The following is a 25,544-nucleotide window of genomic DNA, read 5'->3' as shown; positions in this document are numbered from 1 at the left end:
AGTCTTGTCTCATGCCAACTGTAAAGCATCCTGAAACCATTCATGTGTGGGGTTGCTTCTCAGCCAAGGGAATCGGCTCACTCACAGTCTTGCCTAAAAACACAGCCATGAATAAAGAATGGTACCAGAATGTCCTCCAAGAGCAACTTCTCCCAACCGTCCAAGAGCAGTTTGGCGCCCAACAATGCCTTTGCCAGCATGATGGAGCACCTTGCCATAAAGCAAAGGTGATAACTAAATGGCTCATGGAACAAAACATAGAGATTTTGGGTCCATGGCCTGGAAACTCCCCAGATCTTAATCCCATTGAGAACTTGTGGTCAATCATCAAGAGACGGGTGGACAAACAAAAACCAACAAATTCTGGCAAAATGCAAGCATTGATTATGCAAGAATGGACTGCTATCAGTCAGGATTTGGTCCAAAAGTTGATTGAGAGCATGCCAGGGAGAATTACATAGGTCTTGAAGAAGAAGGGGCAACACTGCAAATATTGACTTGCTGCATTAACTCATTCTAACTGTCAATATAACCTATTGGTACTCATAATATGATTGCAATTATATTTCTGTATGTGATATAAACATCAGACAAACACTAATAAGAACCAGAGGCCAGCAGATCATGTGAAAATATAATTTTGGTGTCATTCTCAAAACTTTTGGCCATGACTGTATGTTCGATGTTGTGGTCCTCCTGCAGAATGAATTTGGAGCCAGTCAGACACCTCTATGATGGTATTACATGATGAATAATTATTTGCCTGCATTTCTCAGCATTGAGGACACCATACATCTTGATCAAATTCTCAACTCCAGTAGTTCAAATGCAGCCCCAAATTTGGAAGGAACCTCCACTGTTATTTACTGTTGACTGCAGAAACGTATTATTGTACTGCTCCCCAGCCCTTCTGCAAAATAACTGCATTCTAGAAGAGCCGAATATTTCACATGTTGGATCCTCAATCCAGAGCACCTGCTGCTATTTTCCACTTCTCAGTTCCTATGTTTTCATGAATAGGAGTCACTTGGCCTTGTTTCGTATGTTGAAGGTATGGTTTTTGGCTGCAATTCTTTCATGAAAAAAAATTCTGATCAGACTCATCCAAACAGTAGTTGGGTCCCACTGGTTGCTGCCCATCCCGAGCTGATGGCACTGCTAGACATTTTCCAATTTTGAGGGAAGTATGCATTTTGTTTCTCTAGGTTTTTTTGTCCAACCACTACGTCTGCAGTCCTCAACGTTGGCCATTTCTTGTTGTTCTCGGTGCTTGCAGAACAAGTGATGAGATGTCCCCCACAGAGCACCGATCTCAACATCATTTTTATTTTACTCATTTTTATAGCGCCATCATATGCCACAATGCTCTACAGACATTATCATCACTGTCCACTTTGATGCTTACGCTCTAATTCTCCTATAAGTATGTGGAGGAAATCAAAGTTCCCAGAGGAAACCCACGCAAGCACATGCTTAGTGTACCACAGCGCTATAAGGCTACAGTGCTAACCACTGAGCCACTGTGCTGCTCATTTTGTCTCTCTGGGATTACATGAAGAGGAAAAATCCCAGATTGAAAGATTGAAGAGAGAAAAGGATTTGCACAAGCCTACATCAACAGAAGATCTGTGGTTAGACCAGTGTCTCAACTGACAAGAGCTGTATCACACATACCTCAGTCAGCGGCCAGGAGTACAGCTGTGATATGCAAAGAAATATGTTCTAACCAAGTTGTGCTCAGCGAGGAGTTGATGTATGTCTTCACAAATCACAGCCCTCCCAGGAACAAAGTTCGCTTTAATAACCAGATCTTCGAATAAAAATAAGTTTCACAATTGGATGTGTTAAAAAATGTTCTTGTGCTGAGATAATCTTATAAATGTGTCCCTGCTGTGTACTGTGTAATGGCTGTGTCTGACCGTGCAGGCACATGGTCTGATCATACCGCATCTCCTGGGTAGGGGGTGCAAAGAGTATACAGATATTACAGCAGAGGATCACAGCTGAATCTTTCTGTGAGGTAAAATATTGTTTAAAAACAGGCAGAGAAATGTTTTACCTCAAAGAAAGAATCAGCTATGATCCCCTGCTGTAATGTCTGTATACTCTTTTGTGTCCTCACCTGTCCAGGAGATGAGGTATGATCAGACCATGTTACTGTACACGGTCAGACACCGCCATTACACAGTACACAGCAGGGGCACATTTATAAGATTATCTCAGCACAGGAACATTTTTTAACACATCCAATTGTGGAATTTATTATTATTCCAAGATCTATTGAGTAAAATTAACTTTTGTTCGTGGAAAAAACCCTTTAAGTTAAAGATGACACATTTCCTTTGTATTTTAGGCAAAAAATATATATATATACATTTGTGATCTTTTACATTTTAAAAATTACAAAAAGGAAAATGGGCCGATGCAAAAGTTTGGGCACCGTGCATGGTTAGTACCTAGTAGCACCACATTTTGAAAGTATCAAAGCTTGTAAATGCTTTTTGTAGCCAGAGAAGAGTCTTTAAATTCTTGTTTGATTGATTTTCATCGATGCTTCCTTGGAAAATTCTTCCAGTTCTAGGAGATTCCTGGGTCGTCTTGCTTGCACTGCTATTTTGAGGTCTAGCCACAGATTTTCAGTAATGTTCAGAGCAGGGGACTGTGAGGGCCATTGTAAAATCTTCAGCTTGCGGCTTTTGTGGTAGTCTATTGTGGATTTTGACGCATGTTTAGTATTATTATCCATTTGTAGAACTTCTCAACTTTAGTTTTTTTGAGGATGGTGTTATGTTTGCATCAACTATTTGTTGAAATTTCATTGAATCCATTCTTCCCTCAACCTGTGAAATGTTCCTTGTGCCATTGGCTGCCACACAACCCCAAAGCATAATTGATCCACCCCCATGCTTAATGGTTGGTGAGATGTTCTTTTCCTGAAATTGTGTGCCCTTTTTTCTCCACACATACAGTACAGACCAAAAGTTTGGACACACCTTCTCATTTAAAGATTTTTCTGTATTTTCATGACTATGAAAATTGTACATTCACACTGAAGGCATCAAAACTATGAATTAACACATGTGGAATTATATACTTCACAAAATAGTGTGAAACAGCTGAAAATATGTCTTATATTCTAGGTTCTTCAAAGTAGCCACCTTTTGCTTTGATGACTGCTTTGCACACTCTTGGCATTCTCTTGATGAGCTTCAAGAGGTAGTCACCGGAAATGGTCTTCCAACAATCTTGAAGGAGTTCCCAGAGATGCTTAGCTTTTGTTGGCCCTTTTGCCTTCACTCTGCGGTCCAGCTCACCCCAAACAATCTCGATTGGGTTCAGGTCTGGTGACTGTGGAGGCCAGGTCATCTGGCGTAGCACCCCATCACTCTCCTTCTTGGTCAAATAGCCCTTACACAGCCTGGTGGTGTGTTTGGGGTCATTATCCTGTTGAAAAATAAATGATGGTCCAACTAAACGCAAACCTGATGCCGCTGCAAGATGCTGTGGTAGCCATGCTGGTTCAGTATGCCTTCAATTTTGAATAAATCCCCAACAGTGTCACCAGCAAAGTACCCCCACACCATCACACCTCCTCCTCCATGCTTCACGGTGGGAACTAGGCATGTAGAGTCCATCCGTTCACCTTTTCTGCGTTGCACAAAGACACGGTGGTTGGAACCAAAGACCTCAAATTTGGACTCATCAGACCAAAGCACAGATTTCCACTGGTCTAATGTCTATTCCTTGTGTTCTTTAGCCCAAACAAGTCTCTTCTGCTTGTTGCCTGTCCTTAGCAGTGGTTTCCTAGCAGCTATTTTACCATGAAGGCCTGCTGCACAAAGTCTCCTCTTAACAGTTGTTGAAGAGATGTGTCTGCTGCTAGAACTCTGTGTGGCATTGACCTGGTCTCTAATCTGAGCTGCTGTTAACCTGCGATTTCTGAGGCTGGTGACTCGGATAAACTTATCCTCAGAAGCAGAGGTGACTCTTGGTCTTCCTTTCCTGGAGCGGTCCTCATGTGAGCCAGTTTCTTTGTAGCACTTGATGGTTTTTCAACTGCACTTGGGGACACTTTCAAAGTTTGCCCAATTTTTTGGACTGACTGACCTTCATTTCTTTAAGTAATGATGGCCACTCGTTTTTCTTAGCTGCTTTTTTCTTGCCATAATACAAATTCTAACAATCTATTCAGTAGGACTATCAGCTGTGTATCCACCAGACTTTTTCACAACACAACTGATGGTCTCAACCCCATTTATAAGGCAAGAAATCCCACTTATTAAACCTGACAGGGCACACCTGTGAAGTGAAAACCGTTTCCGGTGACTACCTCTTGAAGCTCATCAAGAGAATGCCAAGAATGTGCAAAGCAGTCATCAAAGCAAAAGGTGGCTACTTTGAAGAACCTAGAATATAAGACATATTTTCAGTTGTTTCATACTTTTTTGTGAAGTATATAATTCCACATGTGTTAATTCAAAGTTTTGATGCCTTCAGTGTGAATGTACAATTTTCATAGTCATGAAAATACAGAAAAATCTTTAAATGAGAAGGTGTGTCCAAACTTTTGGTCTGTACTGTACCTTTGATCATTGTGGCCAAAGAGTTCAATTTTAACCTCATCGGTACTTGTTTCCAAAATGCATAAGGCTTGCTTAGATGTTCTTTTGCATACTTCTGATGCTGAATGTTATGGTGAGAACGCATGAGAAGTTTTATTCTGATGACCCTTCCATGAAGCCCATATTTGTGCAGGTGTCTCTGAGCAGTAGAACAATGTACCACAACTCCAGAATCTGCTAAATCTTTCTGAAGGTCTCCTGCCGTCAAGCGGGGGTTCTGATTTGCCTCTCTAGCAATCCTACGAGTAAAGCCCCCGTCTCACATAGCGAGATCGTTAGCGAGATCGCTGCTGTGTCACGGTTTTGGTGACGCAACAGCGACCTCACCAGCGATGTCGCTATGTGTGACACTTTGCAGCGATCAGGCCCCTGCTGTGAGGTCGCTGATCGCTGCAAAGTGTCCTGGACCATTTTTTGGTCGTTGCCCTCCCGCTGGTCAGTACACATCGCTGTGTGTGACCAGCGGGAGCAGCGATCAGGCGGGTAACCATGATAAACATCGGGTTACTAGGGGCACATGCGCCCCTAGTAACCCGTTGTTTATCATGGTTACGAGCCTGCTAAAGTGAGCGGTAACCTCCCGCTCACTGTAGCAGAGTGGTAATCATGATAAACAACGGGTTACTAGGTGCGCGTTTCAGCAGGGTGGTAACCGGAGCTGGACATCGTGGAAAGATTCTTTCCACGATATCGCTGCTCCCCTGATCGTTGGTGAGCCTGCCTGTTTGACAGCTCACCAGCGACCACATAGCGACGCAGCAATGATCCCTGACAGGTCGTATCGTTGTCGGGATCTTTGCAGCGTCGCTAAGTGTGACGGGGCCTTTACTCTCACTGAAATTTTGCTTGGTCTTCCAAACTTATCTGGACCTTCACTGTTACTGTTAACTGGCATTTCTTAATTACATTTCGAACTAAGAAAAGGGCAACTTGAAAACGCTTTGCTATATTATAGCCTTCTCCTGCTTTTTGGGCCTCCACCATTTTCATTTTCAGAGTGCTAGGCAGCTGCTTAGAAGAATCCATGGCTGCTGTTTTTTGGCACAAGGTTAGAGGAGGTTGCTTTTTTATAAAGCTGGAAAATTTGCATCACCTGGTCATCATTGCTAATGATGATAGTGAACAAGCCATAACCCTAACAGGCTAATTAAGGTCTGAAACCTTGGTCAAAGTTACCTGAGCGCACAAATCTCTAAGGGTGCCCAAACGTTTGCATTGGCCCATTCTCCTTTTTGTAATTTTTAAAATGTAAAAAATGAATTTCATTTTTTTTGCCTAAAATTCAAAGGAAATGTGTCATCTTTAACTTTAAGCCTTTTAGAGATCATTTGATCTTCAACTTGCTTAACTGTTCACAATAACAGTAATTTTGACCAGGGGTGCCAAAACTTTTACATGCCACTGTACACATCAGTTTTAAAACGTGTCCGTGAGATTCAGGCTTGTACTATTCTCATCAGCTTTGCGGGTCAAACTCTGCCATAAAAGGGAATCTGTCAGCAAGTTTTTGCTATGTAATCCGAGGATAGCAATGAGGTAGGGGTTAAAACACTGAGCTCTAGGATGTGTCACATGTCCCGGCTGTGTGGTGTTGTTTACTTAGACTGAAAGTTTTATCACATTGTCTGGGGTACAGAAGCACATGCCTCATAGTCCGACTCAGCCCCCTTTTGTGATAAGCACCTCACTGTCTATAGACATTGTATATACAGAGCCTGGTGTGGGCGGGGCTAGCTTTCTCAGCTCTGCTTCATTGCTAAATCTAAAAGCTCTGATTGTGTCAGGACGGCTGCACCCAGTAATCTAAGTGATACATTGTTGGATTCAGGGTCCCTTTGCCTACATCATGCTGCTGTGAGGTGAGGTATCAAAAACCTGCTGACAGATTCCCTTTAAAGTGTATAGGGATTAGTGTAAAAATATAACACCTAGAACACAGACTTTGTACTTCAGAGTTCCATCCAAGCTTCATCCATTTTTAACTGATAGATGGTTACTTGCCAATGGATAATAAAGTTCTGATAAGCCAACCTGCTTCAGTGAAAAAAAAGACAGATGAGAAAATAACTGAGGTGACTAGGAAGCAACTAGGATGATACCTGAGAAATAAAATCTGTCCATTTTATCAGATGGTAACATTCACATGTGTGTATCTAGCCTAAAGGGCATTCTCAAGCCTACAGTGAATATTAGTAATCCTATAACTGTTTTAATTATAAAAATAATCATAAAACCATGACTAATAGTAAGATCTTTACTTTATCCATGTATAAACCATTTTCTTTTTGTTCTGCCTTTATAGAGGGATACTGCCCATTACTTTGGGTATGTCTATTTTCGACAAGTAAGAGATAGTTCTGTAAAGAGAGGGTATTTTCAGAAGGTAAGGCCTTATTTGTTTAAAATCAATTGGCACATAGACATTAACAACATTGACATGTAATTTAAAAAGATAACCACATTTGGGTTACATTATGTGAAATAAAACGAACCTCAAGACTTTTTCTCTTCAACTGCGAGAGTGGTTTATTTCAAAGTGGTTGTGAAAAGAGTTGTCTGAGTGACAGACCTCTTTAAATTATTATTTTTTCTGTATTCTAGTTAGCATGCCTGGCTAATTGGCCTAGAAGAGGGCTAATATGACAGCCGTGAAGGTGAGCCTGACAGTTATATACATGCTGCCCAAACCACGGGCAACATGATTCCGACACTGGCTCTGTCATGTTAGCCAGGTATGCTGTTACTCTGAAATGCTGTGGTGTTTCAGATAAACATATAGGCCGACCTGGGACCGTGTCGCTCAGAAGACTAGTCCTAGAGGCTGGTTCTCGCTCCCTTTGAGTATCAAGTTTTTTGCATATTCACACAGGTAAAGAGAGACCTGTCACTCACGGGAGTGGGGCTGGAAGAAGTTGCCAGGGACTAGCCTCTAGGACTTGTCACTTGACACGCATGGTCCTGGGTTGGCTTGTAAATGTAAGTTTTCACTGAAACATATCTGGCTGAGATGACAGAACCGGGCTCTGATTCATGCTTCTCATGGTTCGGGAATCAGCTGTCAGGTCCCCTCTGAGGCAAGTCTCTTACCAGGTGCGGTAGATGAATTCACATGATCTCTCTTGGTACTAATCATCTTTAATTATATAAATGAGTGAAAATTAATTGCTCAAATATGTATGTTGTATAAAACCAGAAACAATCTAAACAGGAATCATCCATTAGTTATGAGATACGTTTGAAATTAAGCTCAAAATTACATTCTTCTGTGACACCGATGCTTCTAAATGGCTGATAGATACGCATCTTTTGGGTTTCATTTAGCTATGTCCATGGCCACTTCTACTTTCATCAGCTCTTTTCACGTTCAATGTTCACTGAATACATATCTGTCTGCTTTCTTTTAGTCTCTAGTTCTTCTCTCCAGTTTACCTTACACCAATTTGTTTCACACACTCCTGCAACTTATAGCTCCCGAATATTTTAACAAATTGGAGCCCTGTCTTGAAGCTGGTAAGTATGTGAATTAAAAATTGTATACTGTATGTGTTTATGTGAATAGAGCAGTAATAGGCAAACGTGACCACCCTACCATTCACTTCTGTGGATCTATGGGAGTGACAATGGGCATGCGTGACCACTACTCCCATAGACAGTAAATGGAAGTAGTGGTCATACAAGTGACTTTGGGACTTTTAGGATAGAAATATACTGGTGAATCATAAAATCCTTAAAATACAATTTTATTAGCTATGAATTAAAAGAAAAAAATGAACAACAAAACAAAAAAATCTCTCACGGGGTAGGTAAACTACGTTAGAACACCAGGAGTCCTGTAGTACCCTGCAGTGTTACCCTAAAGAGATGTAGCTGCCTAGCCGCGGAGGTTGGCACCCTATAGGATAAATGAGAAATGGCGCCCCTGCTCAAGCGGTGGCCATCCCTATATTTCCCTATGCTATGAAAGACCTTAGTATGTTTAACACTGATAAGGGTCAATTATTTGGGGCAGTAGGGGTGGATAATCCTCAGAATGGGTTACAGAGGATCGGGATAAAGTGTTCCTCTATAACATACATGTCAAACTCTGGCCTGTGGGCCAAATCTGGCCCGCAGGGTGGTTTTATATGGCCCGCGACTCCAGAACCACCACCCCTATGTGGGGCCCTTATTCTGTATGGTGGACTATGTGGGGCCCATTATTCTGTATGGTGGACTATGCGGGGCCCATTATTCTGTATGGTGGACTATGCGGGGCTCATTATTCAGTATGGAGGACTATGTGGGGCCCATTATTCAGTATGGAGGACTATGTGGGGCCCATTATTCAGTATGGAGGACTATGTGGGGCCCATTATTCAGTATGGAGGACTATGTGGGGCCCATTATTCAGTATGGAGGACTATGTGGGGCCCATTATTCAGTATGGAGGACTATGTGGGGCCCATTATTCAGTATGGAGGACTATGTGGGGCCCATTATTCTGTATGGAGGACTATGTGGGGCCCATTATTCTGTATGGAGGACTATGTGGGGCCCATTATTCTGGATGGAGGACTATGTGGGGCCCATTATTCTGGATGGAGGACTATGTGGGGCCCATTATTCTGTATTGAGGACTATGTGGGGCCCATTATTCTGTATTGAGGACTATGTGGGGCCCATTATTCTGTATGGAGGACTATGTGGGGCCCATTATTCTGTATGGAGGATTTTGTGGGTCTCATTATACTGTATACTGACTGGTTGGCCCGAGACTTTGTCCAAGTTTTTAATTTTGGCCCTCTGTGTGTTTAAGTTTCACATACCCGCTATGTTGACGAACAATAGTGATACTCCATTAAAAATGACAATGGGCTGTTAGTATTCATCAATCATGTCTCAAAATAATGATAATAGACTACATATCCTTCACCGTTCATGCCTCTCTCTATTTGAGGCATGATTGATGAATACTAAACACCCATTGCCATTGCTTCTGTGGGAAAAGAGGAACATTATATCTGATCCTCTATTGTCTACATCTCAATGATTATTAATGAGTTTTATAACATTATATTATATTTATATAGCATACTGACAAAAACACAATTTTGTTTGCTCTAGTTTGTAATCAGATCGATCGATGGCCATTTCCTGAGCCAGGACTTTCCCTTTCGCTGCCTATCATGGGACTTGTCTTGCAGGTACTTAGTCAAAGCACTGCCTATAACCCAATATACTGTATACCTTCTACTGTTATGTAATACTAATGTTTGCTTTTAGGAAAACTTTTCTCTGTACGGGAGTGAGATAATGTGAATAACTAAACACTATAGTATTATACAGCTTCAATCAGAGGCTGGACTCTGTCTGAGATGGTTTAGTGAATCGTGCATTGAGCAGGGGGTTGTACATGATGACCCTGGAGGTCCCTTCCAACGCTAACATTCTATGATTCTATGAACTGTCTTAATAGTAGAAAATATTTTTCTACTATGTCCACTTTCAGATTTATGGCATATTTCTAAGCAATTTTACCCCTAGTGATCCGGCTTTTGTGATATTGAGTTCTGGTCTACTATTAATTTTTTAAATAATCTTAAGATTGGTGAAGTTCTGTGAAGTCTGATCCCCGCAATTCGGAATAGGTGACACTAGGGTTCCTGTCTATTTGCATATTTAAATTTGCAGGGGTGCATTGCATGGCTTTTAAGTCTCTATGCCTCTTTGGCACTCTCCACAAGGAGAAACTTTACACCTTAGTCCCCTTGTCAGAGGCATCTCACCCAGCCAAATCAAAACTCTTTGCACTCATGAGAGGCAAAACTCTGAAACATGTGTCTACACATGGAGTTTCTGGTTTGGCTTCTTATCCTAAGTCATGGGGCAAGGCCCTTTAAAGGTTTAATTTTGATTTTAGGATTGCTACTTCCAATAGGTGGCATTAGCGTTCCTGTCTTCTTCACTGAATAGGTAATTTGCATCCCTACAAATCAGACATTTATAACATCCAATTGACTCATAAAGTTTGTTTTTATGTTTCTCTTGTCATTGAACTTCATTAAAGTACAATCAGACGTGTCTGTATATTTTCTTTTAGGTTAAAATTCCAAATCAGACTGATCTGATGGAAACTAATGTTATTACTGATCATCCCAAGGTGAGTGATGCATAAGCTTTGTAGGTTCATACTTTCTTAATTTATGTCAATATTTTGTCAGGCTTGCGTGGTTATTTTTACGTACAGGGAAATGCACTGCAAAAGCTGCTCACAGATTATCTGTGATTTTCTGTGGTTCTTCAGTGTGGTTTTAAGTACAAATGAAGTACACGGTTTTTATGATCTTCACCTGTACTTGCTATGTGCCCAAAACCCACATTGTAAAATTCAAAAAAATTTGCAGTACAACCGCATGTGTTTTCTGCTATGCAGTTCCTTGCCAGGCACCTATAGTTAGATTTTCTGTCCATCTTAAATGAAATGTGCTAGCAGGTTGTTGCTATGTAATCTTTGATCTGCATGATGTAGGGGCATCCCAAAATGTGATCCCAAAATGTGTCACTTACTGGGTTGCTTGGTGCAATTTGGATAGAATCCCTGTTTTCTCTGCTGTAGATGTAGCATTGGTCAGAATTCTGAGCTCAGTATAATCCGCCCACAGCACTGATTGGCTGCTTCCTGAGTACACTGTGCATTGTCAGCAAGCTGCCAATCAGTGGTGGGGGCGGGGTAACACAAATTAGCCTGACTGGCTTGCATGTGATTGATTACTAGGCCGCCAGTGATAATCTCCTGCTGATAAATCATTGATTGTATTGAAACTACAACACACAGCCTAGTAAGTGACTGATCACTGGAATCAGGCTCTATGGTCACTCTTCTCTCAGATTAAATAGCAAAAACATGTTGACAGACTCCCTTTAATGGTCATACCAGCTGTAGCTGATATAAGTAAACTGATTAATAGTGTAGCGTATATGATCTTATTATATATGTGAGAATTGATATCATCACCTGATCCTAACTCGATGAAACATACTCTAGCACATACTACAAATTTCACTGATATGATCATTATTAGTTACAGTAATGTTAAAGAGTAACTAAACTTTAATTTTTTTAATAAGTCTTTCGAGCATGGAAAGTTATGAAACTAAGCAAATCACTTTATTAGGGGATTTGTATTCATTCCTGTAAACAAACGGAATGTAAGTGGTTTCCAAACTCCTGCTTTTCCCCAGTCTATGCGCCTGTCTACACTTGCGTTAATATCAGAATGTACTAATTTGGAGTACCAATGATGGCAGTGATGGGATCAGCACCTGTATCCTCCTGAATCTTGTGCTCATCAGAACAATCTCCTGCAGCAGCTTACCCCTGGAGTTAGTCACAGATTCTAAGCTGACCCTTCACTGCCATCATCTGTATTCCAAATAACTACAGTCATGACCAAAAGTTTCATGACCGATACAAATTTTGGTTTTCACAAAGTTTGCTGCTACAGTGTTTTTAAATCTTTTAGTCAGATGTAGCTCTTGTTACTGAAGTACAGCTATAAGCATTTCATAAGTTTTTAAACTTTTATTGAGAAATACATCAAGTGTATGTAACTACCCAATATTTACAGAATTCACTCTTATTTTTCAAGACTTCTTCAAATTGTCCTAACATGTTGAATATCAGCTTCTGGGCCAAATCCTGACTGGTGACAACCCATTCTTTGATTAATCACAAGTTCTTATTGGGATTGAGATCTGGGAAGTTTCTTGGCCATTAACTCAAAATTTCAATGTTTTGTTCACCGGGTCACTTAGTGATCATTTTTGCCTTATGACACTGTGCTTCATCACGCTGTAAAAAGCATTGTTCATCACCAGATGCTCCTGGATGGTTGGGAGAAGTTATTCTTGGAGGATGTATAGATACCATTCTTTATTCATGACAGTGTACTTAGGTAAAATTGTGAGTGAGCCCCCTGCCTTGTATGAAAAGCCACCCCACACATGAATGGTCTCAGGATGCTGTTGGGATGACACAGGTCTTTTGGTAGCCCTCACCTTTTCTTCTCCGGACAATCATTCTTCCAGATGTGCCAAACAGTCTGAAGGGGCTTCATCAGAAAAAATAACTTTACAGGGTATTTAAGAATTGTACTGCAGAGGACTGGGGTAAAATTAATTTCTCTTTTGGCGACTACTGTACATTCTGATATAAATGCAGCTGAGGGCTGGCAAATAGACTGGGGAAAAGCAGGCGTTTGACATCTCCTAATAAATTGATTTGAAAAAAAACAACAAAAGTTTAGTCAATCTTTAATAAAAAGTGATATTAAGTAAAGTAATTAAAAACAGAGAAAATCTGAATGTATATCTACAGTCATAGTATTTTTATGCTTTAATCGGTAGCAGGTACCATATCTCTTATAGGGTGAGCTCTCCAGGTCAACAAATGACAGTGTTCTACAGATGGTAACAGCGTTTTTGCACCACATTGCATTTTATTTAGACACTTGGTTGTTTTCCCATATTGCACAGATTGTCAAAAAACATCCTGTAATCACCTTCACCCATCTTTTATGCTGAATATAAGAGGTACAGTACAGACCAAAAGTTTGGACACACCTTCTCATTTAAAGATTTTTCTGTATTTTCATGACTATGAAAATTGTACATTCACACTGAAGGCATCAAAACTATGAATTAACACATGTGGAATTATATAGTTAACAAAAAAGTGTGAAACAACTGAAAATATGTCTTATATTCTAGATTCTTCAAAGTAGCCACCTTTTGCTTTGATGACTGCTTTTCACACTCTTGGCATTCTCTTGATAAGCTTCAAGTGGTAGTCACCGGAAATGATTTTCACTTCAGGTGTGCCCTGTCAGGTTTAATAAGTGGGATTTCTTGCCTTATAAAAGGGGTTGGGACCATCAGTTGTGTTGTGCAGAAGTCTGGTAGATACACAGCTGATAGTCCTACTGAATAGACTGTTATAATTTGTATTATGGCAAGAAAAAAGCAGCTAAGTAAAGAAAAACGAGTGGCCATCATTACTTTAAGAAATGAAGGTCAGTCAGTCCGAAAAATTGGGAAAACTTTGAAAGTGTCCCCAAGTTAAGTTGCAAAAACCATCAAGCAGTACAAAGAAACTGGCTCACATGAGGACCGCTCCAGGAAAGGAAGACCAAGAGTCACCTCTGCTTCTGAGGATAAGTTTATCCGAGTCACCAGCCTCAGAAATCGCAGGTTAACAGCAGCTCAGATTAGAGACCAGGTCAATGCCACACAGAGTTCTAGCAGCAGACACATCTCTTCAACAACTGTTAAGAGGAGACTTTGTGCAGCAGGCCTTCATGGTAAAATAGCTGCTAGGAAACCACTGCTAAGGACAGGCAACAAGCAGAAGTGACTTGTTTGGGCTAAAGAACACAAGGAATGGACATTAGACCAGTGGAAATCTGTACTTTGGTCTGATGAGTCCAAATTTGAGATCTTTGGTTCCAACCACCGTGTCTTTGTGCAACGCAGAAAATGTGAACGGATGGACTCTACATGCCTGCTTCCCACCGTGAAGCATGGAGGAGGAGGTGTGATGGTGTGGAGGTGCTTTGCTGGTGACACTGTTGGGGATTTATTCAAAATTGAAGGCATACTGAACCAGCATGGCTACCACAGCATCTTGCAGCGGCATGCTATTCCATCCGGTTTGCGTTTAGTTGGACCATCATTTATTTTTCAACAGGACAATGACCCCAAACACACCTCCAGGCTGTGTAAGGGCTATTTGACCAAGAAGGAGAGTGATGGGGTGCTACGCCAGATGACCTGGCCTCCACAGTCACCAGACCTGAACCCAATCGAGATGGTTTGGGGTGAGCTGGACCGCAGAGTGAAGGCAAAAGGGCCAACAAGTGATAAGCATCTCGGGGAACTCCTTCAAGATTGTTGGAAGACCATTTCCGATGACTACCACTTGAAGCTCGCCAAGAGTGTGCAAAGCAGTCATCAAAGCAAAAGGTGGCTACTTTGAAGTACCTAGAATATAAGACATATTTTCAGTTGTTTCACACTTTTTTGTTAAGTATATAATTCCACATGTGTTAATTCATAGTTTTTATGCCTTCAGTGTGAATGTACAATTTTCATAGTCATGAAAATACATAAAAATCTTTAAATGAGAAGGTGTGTCCAAACTTTTGGTCTGTACTGTATATATATAATTATTATTCACATTAGTAAATCAGCCTTTCATACTAGGTGGATTTAGGCTATGTGCCCACAATGCAGAAATGCTGCATATTGTTTCCACTTCTCCTGGCAGGAAAACCGCATGCGGATTTTACATGCGTTTTTCCCGCCAGGTCGAAGCGTTTGTCAAGCGTTTTTGCATGCATTTCTGCATGCGGATTATCAAGCGCTTTTCCAAGCGATTTTAGCATCACTTGCAAAAGTGCTTGACAACTTGGTCACACTATATAAATCCATGCAATCGGCATGGAATTATATAGTGTGACCAAGCAATAGTTAAAAAAAAAAGAATAAGAATGGTGAAAAATAAAGATTATACTTACCTTCCGATGGCCCCCGGTCTCCTTCTTCGATGCGTCCGGTCTCCCTGGTGTCTCGCGGTGGAGTGAAGGACCTGCGATGACGTTATTGAGTCATGTGACAGGTCAGGCGACCGCTGACGTCAGCGGTCGCGTGACCTGTCACATGACTCAATGACGTCATGTCAGGTCCTCACACCACCGCGAGCCGCCCAACACACCGCACGTATCGCTGAGGAGGCCGGGTGACATCGGAAGGTGAGTATAAACTTTATTTTTTATTTTAAATTCTTTTTTTTTTTACAGGTACCATGGTACCCTGGTCTGGATGAGAGTCTCCTCTTCTCCAGGCCTGGGTGCCATCCGCACATTGAATCGCTTCATATCCGCGTGTTCACATGTAATGATGCGGATATCTAGTGTTTCAATGGCGGCAATTACGCTGCGTGTCCGCAAAATTAATGGACATGCTGCGTATTTTTCCGCAATGATAATCCGCAGCGGAAATTTCCGCAGCATGTGCACAGCCAAAGCTACAGATAAGACCCTTGTGCAGTCTGATTGACTGTATACTAGTTATGAGCGAGCATGCTCTCTACTGCTCGGTGCTCGCTCGGGCATCTCACTGCTCGAGATGCTCGGCGCTCGCCGAGTATTTCCAGGGTTGCTCGGCGGAAGCTCGGGTCCCCTCCCTGCATGTTTGGCGCTCTTTACAGAGTCAATGAACATGCAGGGATTGCCTGTCACTCACTGTAATGCCGCAGCCATGGTGGTTGTGGCATTACAGTGATTGGCTGGCCGCACAGCGTCATCAGGTCTATATCAGACCTGGCGCCGCTGTGCTCGTCACAGTCAACCCAGGAAACAGGCAAGTGTAGGGAGAGGTGCTGCTGAGCTAGGGAGAGATTTGCTTGTTTATTAGGTAATGTAGGTAGAACAGAAGTATATTACACATATCCATCTCAATAAACAGTCCTTCTGAGGAATAATCCATCTGCAGAGATATCAGGCCGGCAGTGTATATAGGAGGCAGGCAGGGTATATAGCAGACTGCAGTGCATGTAGCACAAGAGGCTCCATTCCAGTTCTGCCTTCTGCTTCTGTTAGATATTTCTAGACATAGACCCAGGTCTCAGGGGCCAGGAATAATTTTTTGGGATCTTAATCCTCATTATTTGCTTAAAAAGCAGTTCAGAGAACACCATTTTTCTGCGCCATTTGCTTGTTGGCACTGCAGAATACAGCCAGGTCCTTTCCATATTACAGCGCTAAAAATCCAGCTATTTAAAACTGTGGTTTGTCTGTCACACGGATCACATATAATTGCGCTGAAAGTATTGCCATTTCTGGCCTCCATTGAAATTTTGTTTCAGTGTGTCAGTGAAGCTATTGACACCAGTTTGCTGTTAAAAATAGTTACCTACAGGCCAGCTATTTAAAACTGTGTTTTCTCCGTCACATGGATCACATATACGTTTTCAGAAAATACTGCCATTTCTAGCCTCCATTAAAAATGTGTTTCAGTGTGTCAGTGAAGCTATTGATACCAGTTTGCTGTTCAAAATAGTTACCTACAGGCCAGCTATTTAAAACTGTGGTTTGTCCATCACAGGGATAACATATAAGTTCGCTCCAAATTCAGCCATTTGTAGTGAGCGTGGAAGATATTGTCCTCCATTTAAAATGGGAAGGCACGTGGCAAGGGACAGGGAACTGGACGTGATGGTGATGGTGCATGCAGAGGCCGAGGCCGTGGGCAAGCTCAAATTGTGCCACAACAAACACCCACATCTTCTTGCTCGACCTTCCTGTCCCAATTAATAGGGGACTGCAGAGCACCACTATTGAACACAGAGCAGTGTGAAAACGTTATTGGTTGGATAGCAGATAATGCTTTCAGTCACTTAGCCAACACCCTGTCTTCCACACGGTCAAGTCTCAGTAGCCGTAAGTCTGGACCGCATATTCCTCACCCTGAACTTCCTTCTTCCCACCATGCCAAGTGCCCAGAGACAACTGATCCCACACTTGGACACTCCAAAGAGCTGTTCACTTTTCCATTTATAGATTCGGGCTTCTCGCCCGGTCCACTTGAAGCGGGGCAAGAGGAGATCGCATGTAGCGATGCCTAAATCTTTGAGCAGCCACGGTCACACGACGGCAACGGTGGGAAAGTGTCACAAGAGGTGGACAATGATGAGTCACAATTGCCAGAAAGTCAGGAGGAGGACCAGGGTGCGGAAGTGGAAGACAAAGTGGTGGATGATATAGTAACTGACCCAACCTGGCAGGAGGACATGCAGAGCGAGGACCTCAGCACACAGGGAGAGGGAGAGCACCCCAACAGGCAGGAAGAAGCAGTGTGGTGGCCACAGACAGAAGGCGGCAACCGTTCCCCGTAACACCAACACGAAGGAAGTTGCCAGTACAACTGTTAGGTCTTCCCGAGTCTGGTTGTTTTTTAAAGACTCTGCCGATAACCCCAAAAAGGCCATTTGCACCACCTGCCAGGCCAGCATCAGCAGGGGTGGCAAAACTACCAGCCTGACCACCACCAGCATGATCAGGCACATGGCAGCAAAGCACCCGACTTTGTGGGCCGAACCCCAGGGTCCAGAAACAGTGTTTGCGGGTGGCACCACTGCTTCTTCCGCTGTTATGCATGCAAGCCAATCCCCTGTCCATGGTGCATGTGAAGATGCCTCCTGCCCTGCACCTGTCGTTGCACACTCTCAAGTAGCAGCATCAGGAAGCACGTCCTTGTCCCAGCGCAGCGTTCAGTTGTCCATACCCCAGTCCTTGAAATGCAAGCGCAGATACGCAGCCAACGCCCCACAGGCCACACTAGTAAATTCCCACATTTCACGACTGCTTGCGCTCGAAATGTTGCCTTTTAGGCTCGTGGAGACGGAAGAATTCCGCAACCTGATGGCGGTGACCGTCCCTCGGTACTCAGTCCTCAGCCGCCACTATTTCTTTCGGTGTGCCGTCCCCACATTACACAAGCACATGTCCCAAAACATTAGCCGTGCCCTCAACAACTCAGTTACCGAGAAAGTCCACCTAACCACGGACACGTGGACAAGTGCTTGTGAGCAGGGACGGTACATCTCCCTGACGGCACACTGAGTTAACATAGTGGAAGCCGGGACCCAGTCAGACCTTGGGACGGAACACGTCCTCCTGACGCCAAGGATTGCGGGCTCTAGGTCAATCAGGGTTGCCCCCACAGTCTACAGCTCCTGCACCTCATTCTCCTCAGCCTCCCTATCTTCAGCCTCCCTCTCCGAAATGACCACATCAGTCACAAGCTGGAAGCACAGGCTGTGCTGAAGCTAATATGCTTAGGTGAAAAACCGCACAATGCTGAAGAGTTGTGGACAGCTCTGAAAGAGCAGGCAGATCTGTGTCTCACACCGCTGAACCTACAGCCAGGCATGGTCGTGTGTGACAATGCCGGATCTGCTTGTGAAAGTACGCCGCCTGTGTGCCCATTTTAGAAAGTCACCTACAGCTTCCACCGCCCTTGCCGTGTTTCAGCAGCGTTTGCAGCTTCCGGCTCTCAGACTGGTGTGTGATTTCCCCACACGTTGGAACTCTACACTGCAGATGTTGGGAAGGATTTGTGAGCAGAAGAGGGCAGTTGGGAAGGATTTGTGAGCAGAAGAGGGCAGTTGTTGAGTACCAGCATCAACAAGGCCGTCGGTATTCAGTTTAGACTCCACACATAAGACCTCAGAAGTGGACATGGATGTCAGACATATCTACCATCCTCCAAAACTTTGAGGACTTTACCACGATGGTGAGCGGCGATGACGCCATAATTAGCGTCACCATCCCGCTTCTCTATCTTCTGAAACGCTCTCTGCTCACAATCAAAGAGGATACATTGCAGGGGGAGCACGTTGAGATGGAGCAAGGAACCATACAGGGTGATTACACACAGCCCAGCCTCATCTCATCCCAACGTGGATTAGGTGACAATAAGGAAGAGGAGGAGGAAGAGGAGCTAGTTTCATGCGCTATAGACGGTACTACCTGCACAACTGTCATACCGTCTGTTCAGCGTGGATGGCCTGAGGACCGAGAGGAGGAGGAGGAGAGCATGGTCACTCGTCCTCTTGGTGAGGTCACGGAAGTCTTGCCTGTTAACAGTCTGGTACGCATGGCTGAGTTTGTTACGCTGCCTTTCCCATGACCCTCGCATTCTCAAAATTTTGGGTGAAAGTCATTACTGGTTGGTGACACTTCTAGACCCACGCTACAAGGAGAACTTTATATCTCTTATTCCTGAGGCGGACAGGTCTACAAAAATGGGGCAGTACCAGAAGGCCCTTGTTGCGGAACTATTATAAAAATTCCCATCTGAAAATGCTGGTGGCAGAGGTCACAGTTCGTTGGACAACCAAGGACTACAGGCGAGATAGACACAACTCCAATCCAGCCAAGTTCTCAGCCCCTTCCATCGCACAGGCCCTGAGGCGCGGGGTACTCTCACAAGGAGTGTAAAGTTTGGGAAGATGCTGAGTGAGTACCTTGCCGACCGTACCAACGTCCTCCGTGATTCCTCTGTGCCTTATAATTATTGGGTATCCAAGCTGGGTACGTGGACTGAACTGCCTTGGAGGTCCTCGCCTGCCCTGCCGCTAGCGTTTTATCAGAGCGGGTTTTTAGTGCCGCTGGTGGAATTATAACTGATAAACGCATCCGCCTGTCAACTGAGAATGCTGACAGGCTGACTCTTATAAAAATGAACAAGGGCTGGATTGGGCCAGACTTCTCAACACCACCGAATGATAGCAGCGTAACATAAACTCAAATACAGTGTCTTTTTTTGGGAGGTGTATTCCCATGCACCTTTTCACACCCACACGTGGGTATACGCTTCCTGATTTTGGCTATTTGCTCTTGTACTCCTCCTTCTCCTCATCCTTCACCACCATATCACCAGGATGACCGTGGTCCGTCATGCAACATCCACATAATTTTTTTAAAGGATGTTTATCATGCCCGTAAAAAAAATTTTTTATACAGTATGTTCATGTATACCCCCCCAGGGGTAAATGTTTGTCAGCCCATACACTTAGTGCATGGACATTACAAGTATAGGAGGCCCTTTCCTTTCTAATGGGAACATATTTTATGAGACCCTCCTCCACATCTCTTCCAAGGGGCATTGGAGTGCCTCCCAATTTTTGACAGCCCTTGCATTCACTGCATAGGCCAACACTATGGGAGACCCACTTCCTAATAATGGGAACATTTTTTCATGAGGCCCTCTACTTCTCTTCTAAGGGGGATTGGAGTGCCTCCCAATTTTTGGCAACCCTTCATTCACTGCATAGGCAAACACAATGGGAAACCCACTTCCTAATAATCGGAACATTGTTTTCAGGAGGCCCTCTGACCTCCACGTCTCTTCCAAGGGGCATTGGAGTGCCTCCAAATTTTTGGCAACCCTTACATTCACTGCATAGGCCAACACTATGGGAGACCCACTTCCTAATAATGGGAACATTTTTTTATGAGGCCCTCTATGTCTCTTTCAAGGGGCATTGGAGTGCCTTCCAATTTTTGGAAACCCTTGCATTCACTGCATAGGCAAACACAATAGGAAACCCACTTCCATAGCGAGGGCCGACTGCTGGCCCTTTAAGAATAGTAAAGGCCGCCTGATGGCTCTATAAAAATAGGCTTTGTGACTTTGAGTCTCTCCTTCATAAATGAAACAGGATGTGTCTGATGATGTCTCACACACCACATGGCCAGATAAGGTTGTAAAATGTTAAAATTACATTTCCCGGTGAATGCATTTGTCACGGTTGAAAGCAATGCAAAAGTGCAAAAACACATCAAAAACGCTATGTGTGAACATAGCCCAAGGTGTGGAGGAGCATTTTTGTTTTTGGTTATTTATTTTGCCTTATATACAAGTCATTACCCTGGAAAGGATGTTCCTTAACATATTTCCCAGTAAAATCCATTTTGGTTTCGTTTTAGTATGTTTTATTGTGAGTCCGTAAAAGTGGCGTAATACCTCTGACAACATTGTTGACAGCAGTGACCCGGGAGTCAGAAATGCTTCCAGGGGTCTTCCCTATGCTGTTCCCATGCCATTTGAGGACTGTTCCCATCGATTTGGTCAATTTTTAGGCCCTCTGCAGACCACCGGGGGGAGCCGCCTGAAAAATGCTTGAGTTTCCCGTAGACTTACATCGGCCGAGCACTAGAGCATTCCAATGTGCTTGACCCAGGCATCGAGCACCCGAGCATTTTAGTGCTCGCCCATCACTACTGTGTACTAAAGCCAGCTGCTATCATTCCTACCTCTTGTGTTGGATTATTTAAGATGCAGTTCTAGCAAATATTTACAGCTAGAATATGCCTGAAAACAAAGTAACAGAAACATATACAGTACAGACCAAAAGTTTGGACACACCTTCTCATTTAAAGATTTTTCTGTATATTCATGACTTTGAAAATTGTACATTCACACTGAAGGCATCAAAACTATGAATTAACACATGTGGAATTATATACTTAACAAAAAAGTGTGAAACAACTGAAAATATGTCTCATATTCTAGGTTATTCAAAGTAGCCACCTTTTTGCTTTGATGACTGCTTTGCACACTCTTGGCATTCTATTGATGAGCTTCAAGAGGTAGTCACCGGAAATGGTTTTCACTTCACAGGTGTGCCCTGTCAGGTTTAATAATGGGATTTCTTGCCTTATAAATGGGGTTGGGACCATCAGTTGTGTTGTGCAGAAGTCTGGTGGATACACAGCTGATAGTTCTACTGAATAGACTGTTAGAATTTGTATTATGGCAAGAAAAAAGCAGCTAAGTAAAGAAAAACGAGTGGCCATCATTACTTTAAGAAATGAAGGTCAGTCAGTGCGAAGAATTGGGCAAACTTTGAATGTGTCCCCAAGTGCAGTTGCAAAAACCATCAAGCGCTACAAAGAAACTGGCTCACATGAGGATCGCCCCAGGAAAGGAAGACCAAGAGTCACCTCTGCTTCTGAGGATAAGTTTATCCAAGTCACCAGCCTCAGAAATCGCAGCTTAACAGCAGCTCAGATTAGAGACCAGGTCAATGCCACACAGAGTTCTAGCAGCAGACACATCTCTACAACAACTGTTAAGAGGAGACTTTGTGCAGCAGGCCTTCATGGTAAAATAGCTGATAGGAAACCACTGCTAAGGACAGGCAACAAGCAGAAGAGACTTGTTTGGGCTAAAGAACACCAGGAATGGACATTAAACCAGTGGAAATCTGTGCTTTGGTCTGATGAGTCCAAATTTGAGATCTTTGGTTCCAACCACCGTGTCTTTGTGCAATGCAGAAAAGGTGAACGGATGGACTCTACATGCCTGGTTCCCACCGTGAAGCATGGAGGAGGAGGTGTGATGGTGTGGTGGTGCTTTGCTGGTGACAGTGTTGGGGATTTATTAAAAATTGAAGGCATACTGAACCAGCATGGCTACCACAGCATCTTGCAGCGGCATGCTATTCCATCCGGTTTGTGTTTAGTTGGACCATCATTTATTTTTCAACAGGACAATGACCCCAAACACACCTCCAGGCTGTGTAAGGGCTATTTGACCAAGAAGGAGAGTGATGGGGTGCTACGCCAGATGACCTGGCCTGAACCCAATTGAGATGGTTTGGGGTGAGCTGGACCGCAGAGTGAAGGCAAAAGGGCCAACAAGTGCTAAGCATCTCTGGGAACTCCTTGAAGATTGTTGGAAGACCATTTCCGATGACTACCTCTTGAAGCTCATCAAGAGAATGCCAAGAGTGTGCAAAGCAGTCATCAAAGCAAAAGGTGGCTACTTTGAAGAACCTAGAATATAAGACATATTTTCAGTTGTTTCACACTTTTTTGTTAAGTATATAATTCCACATGTGTTAATTCATAGTTTTGATGCCTTCAGTGTGAATGTACATTTTTCATAGTCATGAAAATACAGAAAAATCTTTAAATGAGAAAGTGTGTCCAAACTTTTGGTCTGTCCTGTATATTGTATGATTCTGTCTGATCTCAGATACATTGATCATATCTCTACATTATACACAGGACCGACTTGACCCACCATGCCAAATCTCCAGCATCCATGAGTTGGACCTCTTCAGGTGAGATATAGGATTTATAGATGTGCATGTGACATTTTTTTACAGAAATGTGAGTTGTTTTTTTTAACAGAAATACTTTACACAACCTCCAGTTTCTGTGTATATAAAAGCTGTTTATAACCAATATTACTCCCCTTATTCTCTGTATCACCTAGGTCCCTGCAGTCTGTTCTGATGAACCTCCAGTTGCTGTGGGAGCTGGTTTTGCTAGGAGAACCACTAGTTATTATGGCACCTTCACCTACCATTTCGTCTGAAATTGTACTCGCATTGACTGGGTAATGGATAATTTGTTCTTATATTGGTTTGATGGAATTAGCTTGAAAACTAGTGATTAGTAATAGCGCCGATGTTACTTCTAGATCAGTGTTTCCCACACTTCAGTCCTCAGGAGCGCCATAGATCATGATTTCAGGATTTCCTTAGAATCACACAGTGGAGAGAACCTGTGGCCATTTCTGCTGCCTTGACAATAATTGGATCACCTGTGAAATACTAAAGAAATCCTGAAAACATGATGCGTTGGGGCCGTAGGAAATAGAGTTTGGGAAATGCTGTTCTAGATGCACAAGACCCCTTTACAGTTTCGTATTCTAAGAACTAGAGTATATAAAGCCTTTGATGATAAGTGTAAGACTGTGCAGTGCTAACTAATATATTAAAAGCACAATCCCAACTCTTGGCACTCCTGCTAATCGGCTAATTAAAGCTCTCCAGTAAGCACTGCCCTTCCTTCGCCCGTTACTATGCAGTGTCTTTTTTTTTTGTAAGTTCAGATGTGGCAGATTTGCTGTAGATTTCTAACACATATTCAAAACCTCATTCTAATGTGGAAAACTCTGCACCTTAATCAAAGCATGTTAGGGATTTTCACATTTGCAGCATGCTCATTCTTTTGTAGAAAAGCAGCAGATTCATTGCAGATCTGTTATGGTGTTGTGGACCTTTAGTAGAGGACCACCTAGTGCTAGCAGCTTCTGACACAGACACACAAATGGGTGCATTACGATGGAGTATTTATCTGCAAAGGGCCCATGTTTTGCTCTTCATTAGGGGTCTTCTTCTTTCTCTGTTCACCCCTGTCCTACAACCCCTAGCATATGCGCATGTGCAAACTACACTGTTTATTTGATAAGTCTCCCACTTACTACCTTTTTGGACATTCTGAAATATTCTGTGGCTCATCGCATTAAGCAGTGATTTGTGTGGGAATGTGATAATACATTTTATAGCATCCTGTGTCAGCCAGACATCTCCAGAGGTAATGAAAAAACAGACATTGTTTTAACAATGTTCAGACAGATAAAGGGATATTCCCATCTCCAAAATCCTATCCCAATATGTAGTTGGTATAATAATAATATAAGCAAATACCTCCAATTAGAAATGTAGTATAGTTCTTCTAATTTGCTACATCACTTACCCCATGTACAGGGCATTGCAATAGCTTTGGTAGCCACGGTTACGATCACTCATATAGTGACAGTTAGCTTGTTCAGTGGTCGTAACCATGGACACCTAAGAAACTGCAATGCCTGCAAATGAGAAAAGAAACAGAGCGAATCAGAAGGACTATGCTACATTTCTAATTGGAGGTATTTGCTAATATTATTATTATTATTATTACACCTACTATATATTGGGATAGGATCTTGGAGATGGGAATACCCCTTTAAATACTTTTTTTTCTTCCGTTGCTTTATTCGGTTTGTTTTTGTATTTTCAGATGTATTTCTCCTTTAAAGTTTTGCTCAGATTTCCGCCCATATTTCACTGTTCACGACAGTGAATTCAAAGAATACACAACAAGAACACAAGCCCCGTAAGTTAAGATAAATTCTACTTTCTTTATTATTACAAATCTGAAAAACAGTTGTAAATTCTAAGTATGGCTTTCTCGTTCTTTTTCTCTCTGCAGCCCCAGCTTGTTACTTGGAGTAACCAATCCTTTCTTCATCAAGACTTTGCAGCACTGGCCCCATATCCTTCGTGTTGGAGAACCTCGAGTGTCTGGTAAGCAAACAGTGAGGATGGAGCTTGTATGGCATGTTAGTGATCGTCCTGAGAGTTAAACTATCACCTATGTAAAGCTGTAGGTTGTGTGCATATTCCATAGGACAGGTGCAGATGAGCATATTTGCTGTCCTAGTGCGATCTGACAAAACATTGGATCACACTCGAACTGGTTAATCTACTGGCTGTGCACATGTCCGATCTTTGCCTTGGACGGAGTCTCTCTAAGGAGAAAATCA

At 42.8% G+C, this 25,544-nt stretch overlaps 1 protein-coding gene across 2 annotated transcripts in view; it reads left to right on the top strand.

Annotated features, from left to right (window-relative positions):
* Positions 1-25,544, top strand: part of DENND6B (DENN domain containing 6B) — a 64,535-nt gene that overhangs the window by 13,295 nt on the left and 25,696 nt on the right. For both annotated transcript variants that reach the window (XM_073652577.1, XM_073652578.1), the window contains 8 exons: positions 6,925-7,005; positions 8,027-8,132; positions 9,726-9,805; positions 10,702-10,761; positions 23,237-23,292; positions 23,448-23,570; positions 25,019-25,114; positions 25,211-25,305. In XM_073652577.1, the coding sequence (XP_073508678.1) occupies positions 6,925-7,005; positions 8,027-8,132; positions 9,726-9,805; positions 10,702-10,761; positions 23,237-23,292; positions 23,448-23,570; positions 25,019-25,114; positions 25,211-25,305 (697 nt within the window). The remainder of the gene's footprint in view (positions 1-6,924; positions 7,006-8,026; positions 8,133-9,725; positions 9,806-10,701; positions 10,762-23,236; positions 23,293-23,447; positions 23,571-25,018; positions 25,115-25,210; positions 25,306-25,544) is intronic.

This window comes from Phyllobates terribilis, unplaced genomic scaffold (genome assembly GCF_046119375.1).
Source record: "Phyllobates terribilis strain yellow unplaced genomic scaffold, ASM4611937v1 Scaffold_11__3_contigs__length_659146591, whole genome shotgun sequence".
NCBI classification, from domain to species: Eukaryota; Metazoa; Chordata; class Amphibia; order Anura; family Dendrobatidae; genus Phyllobates; species Phyllobates terribilis.
Note: the sequence above shows the minus strand (reverse complement) of the source record. Positions and strands in the feature narration are given on the sequence as shown.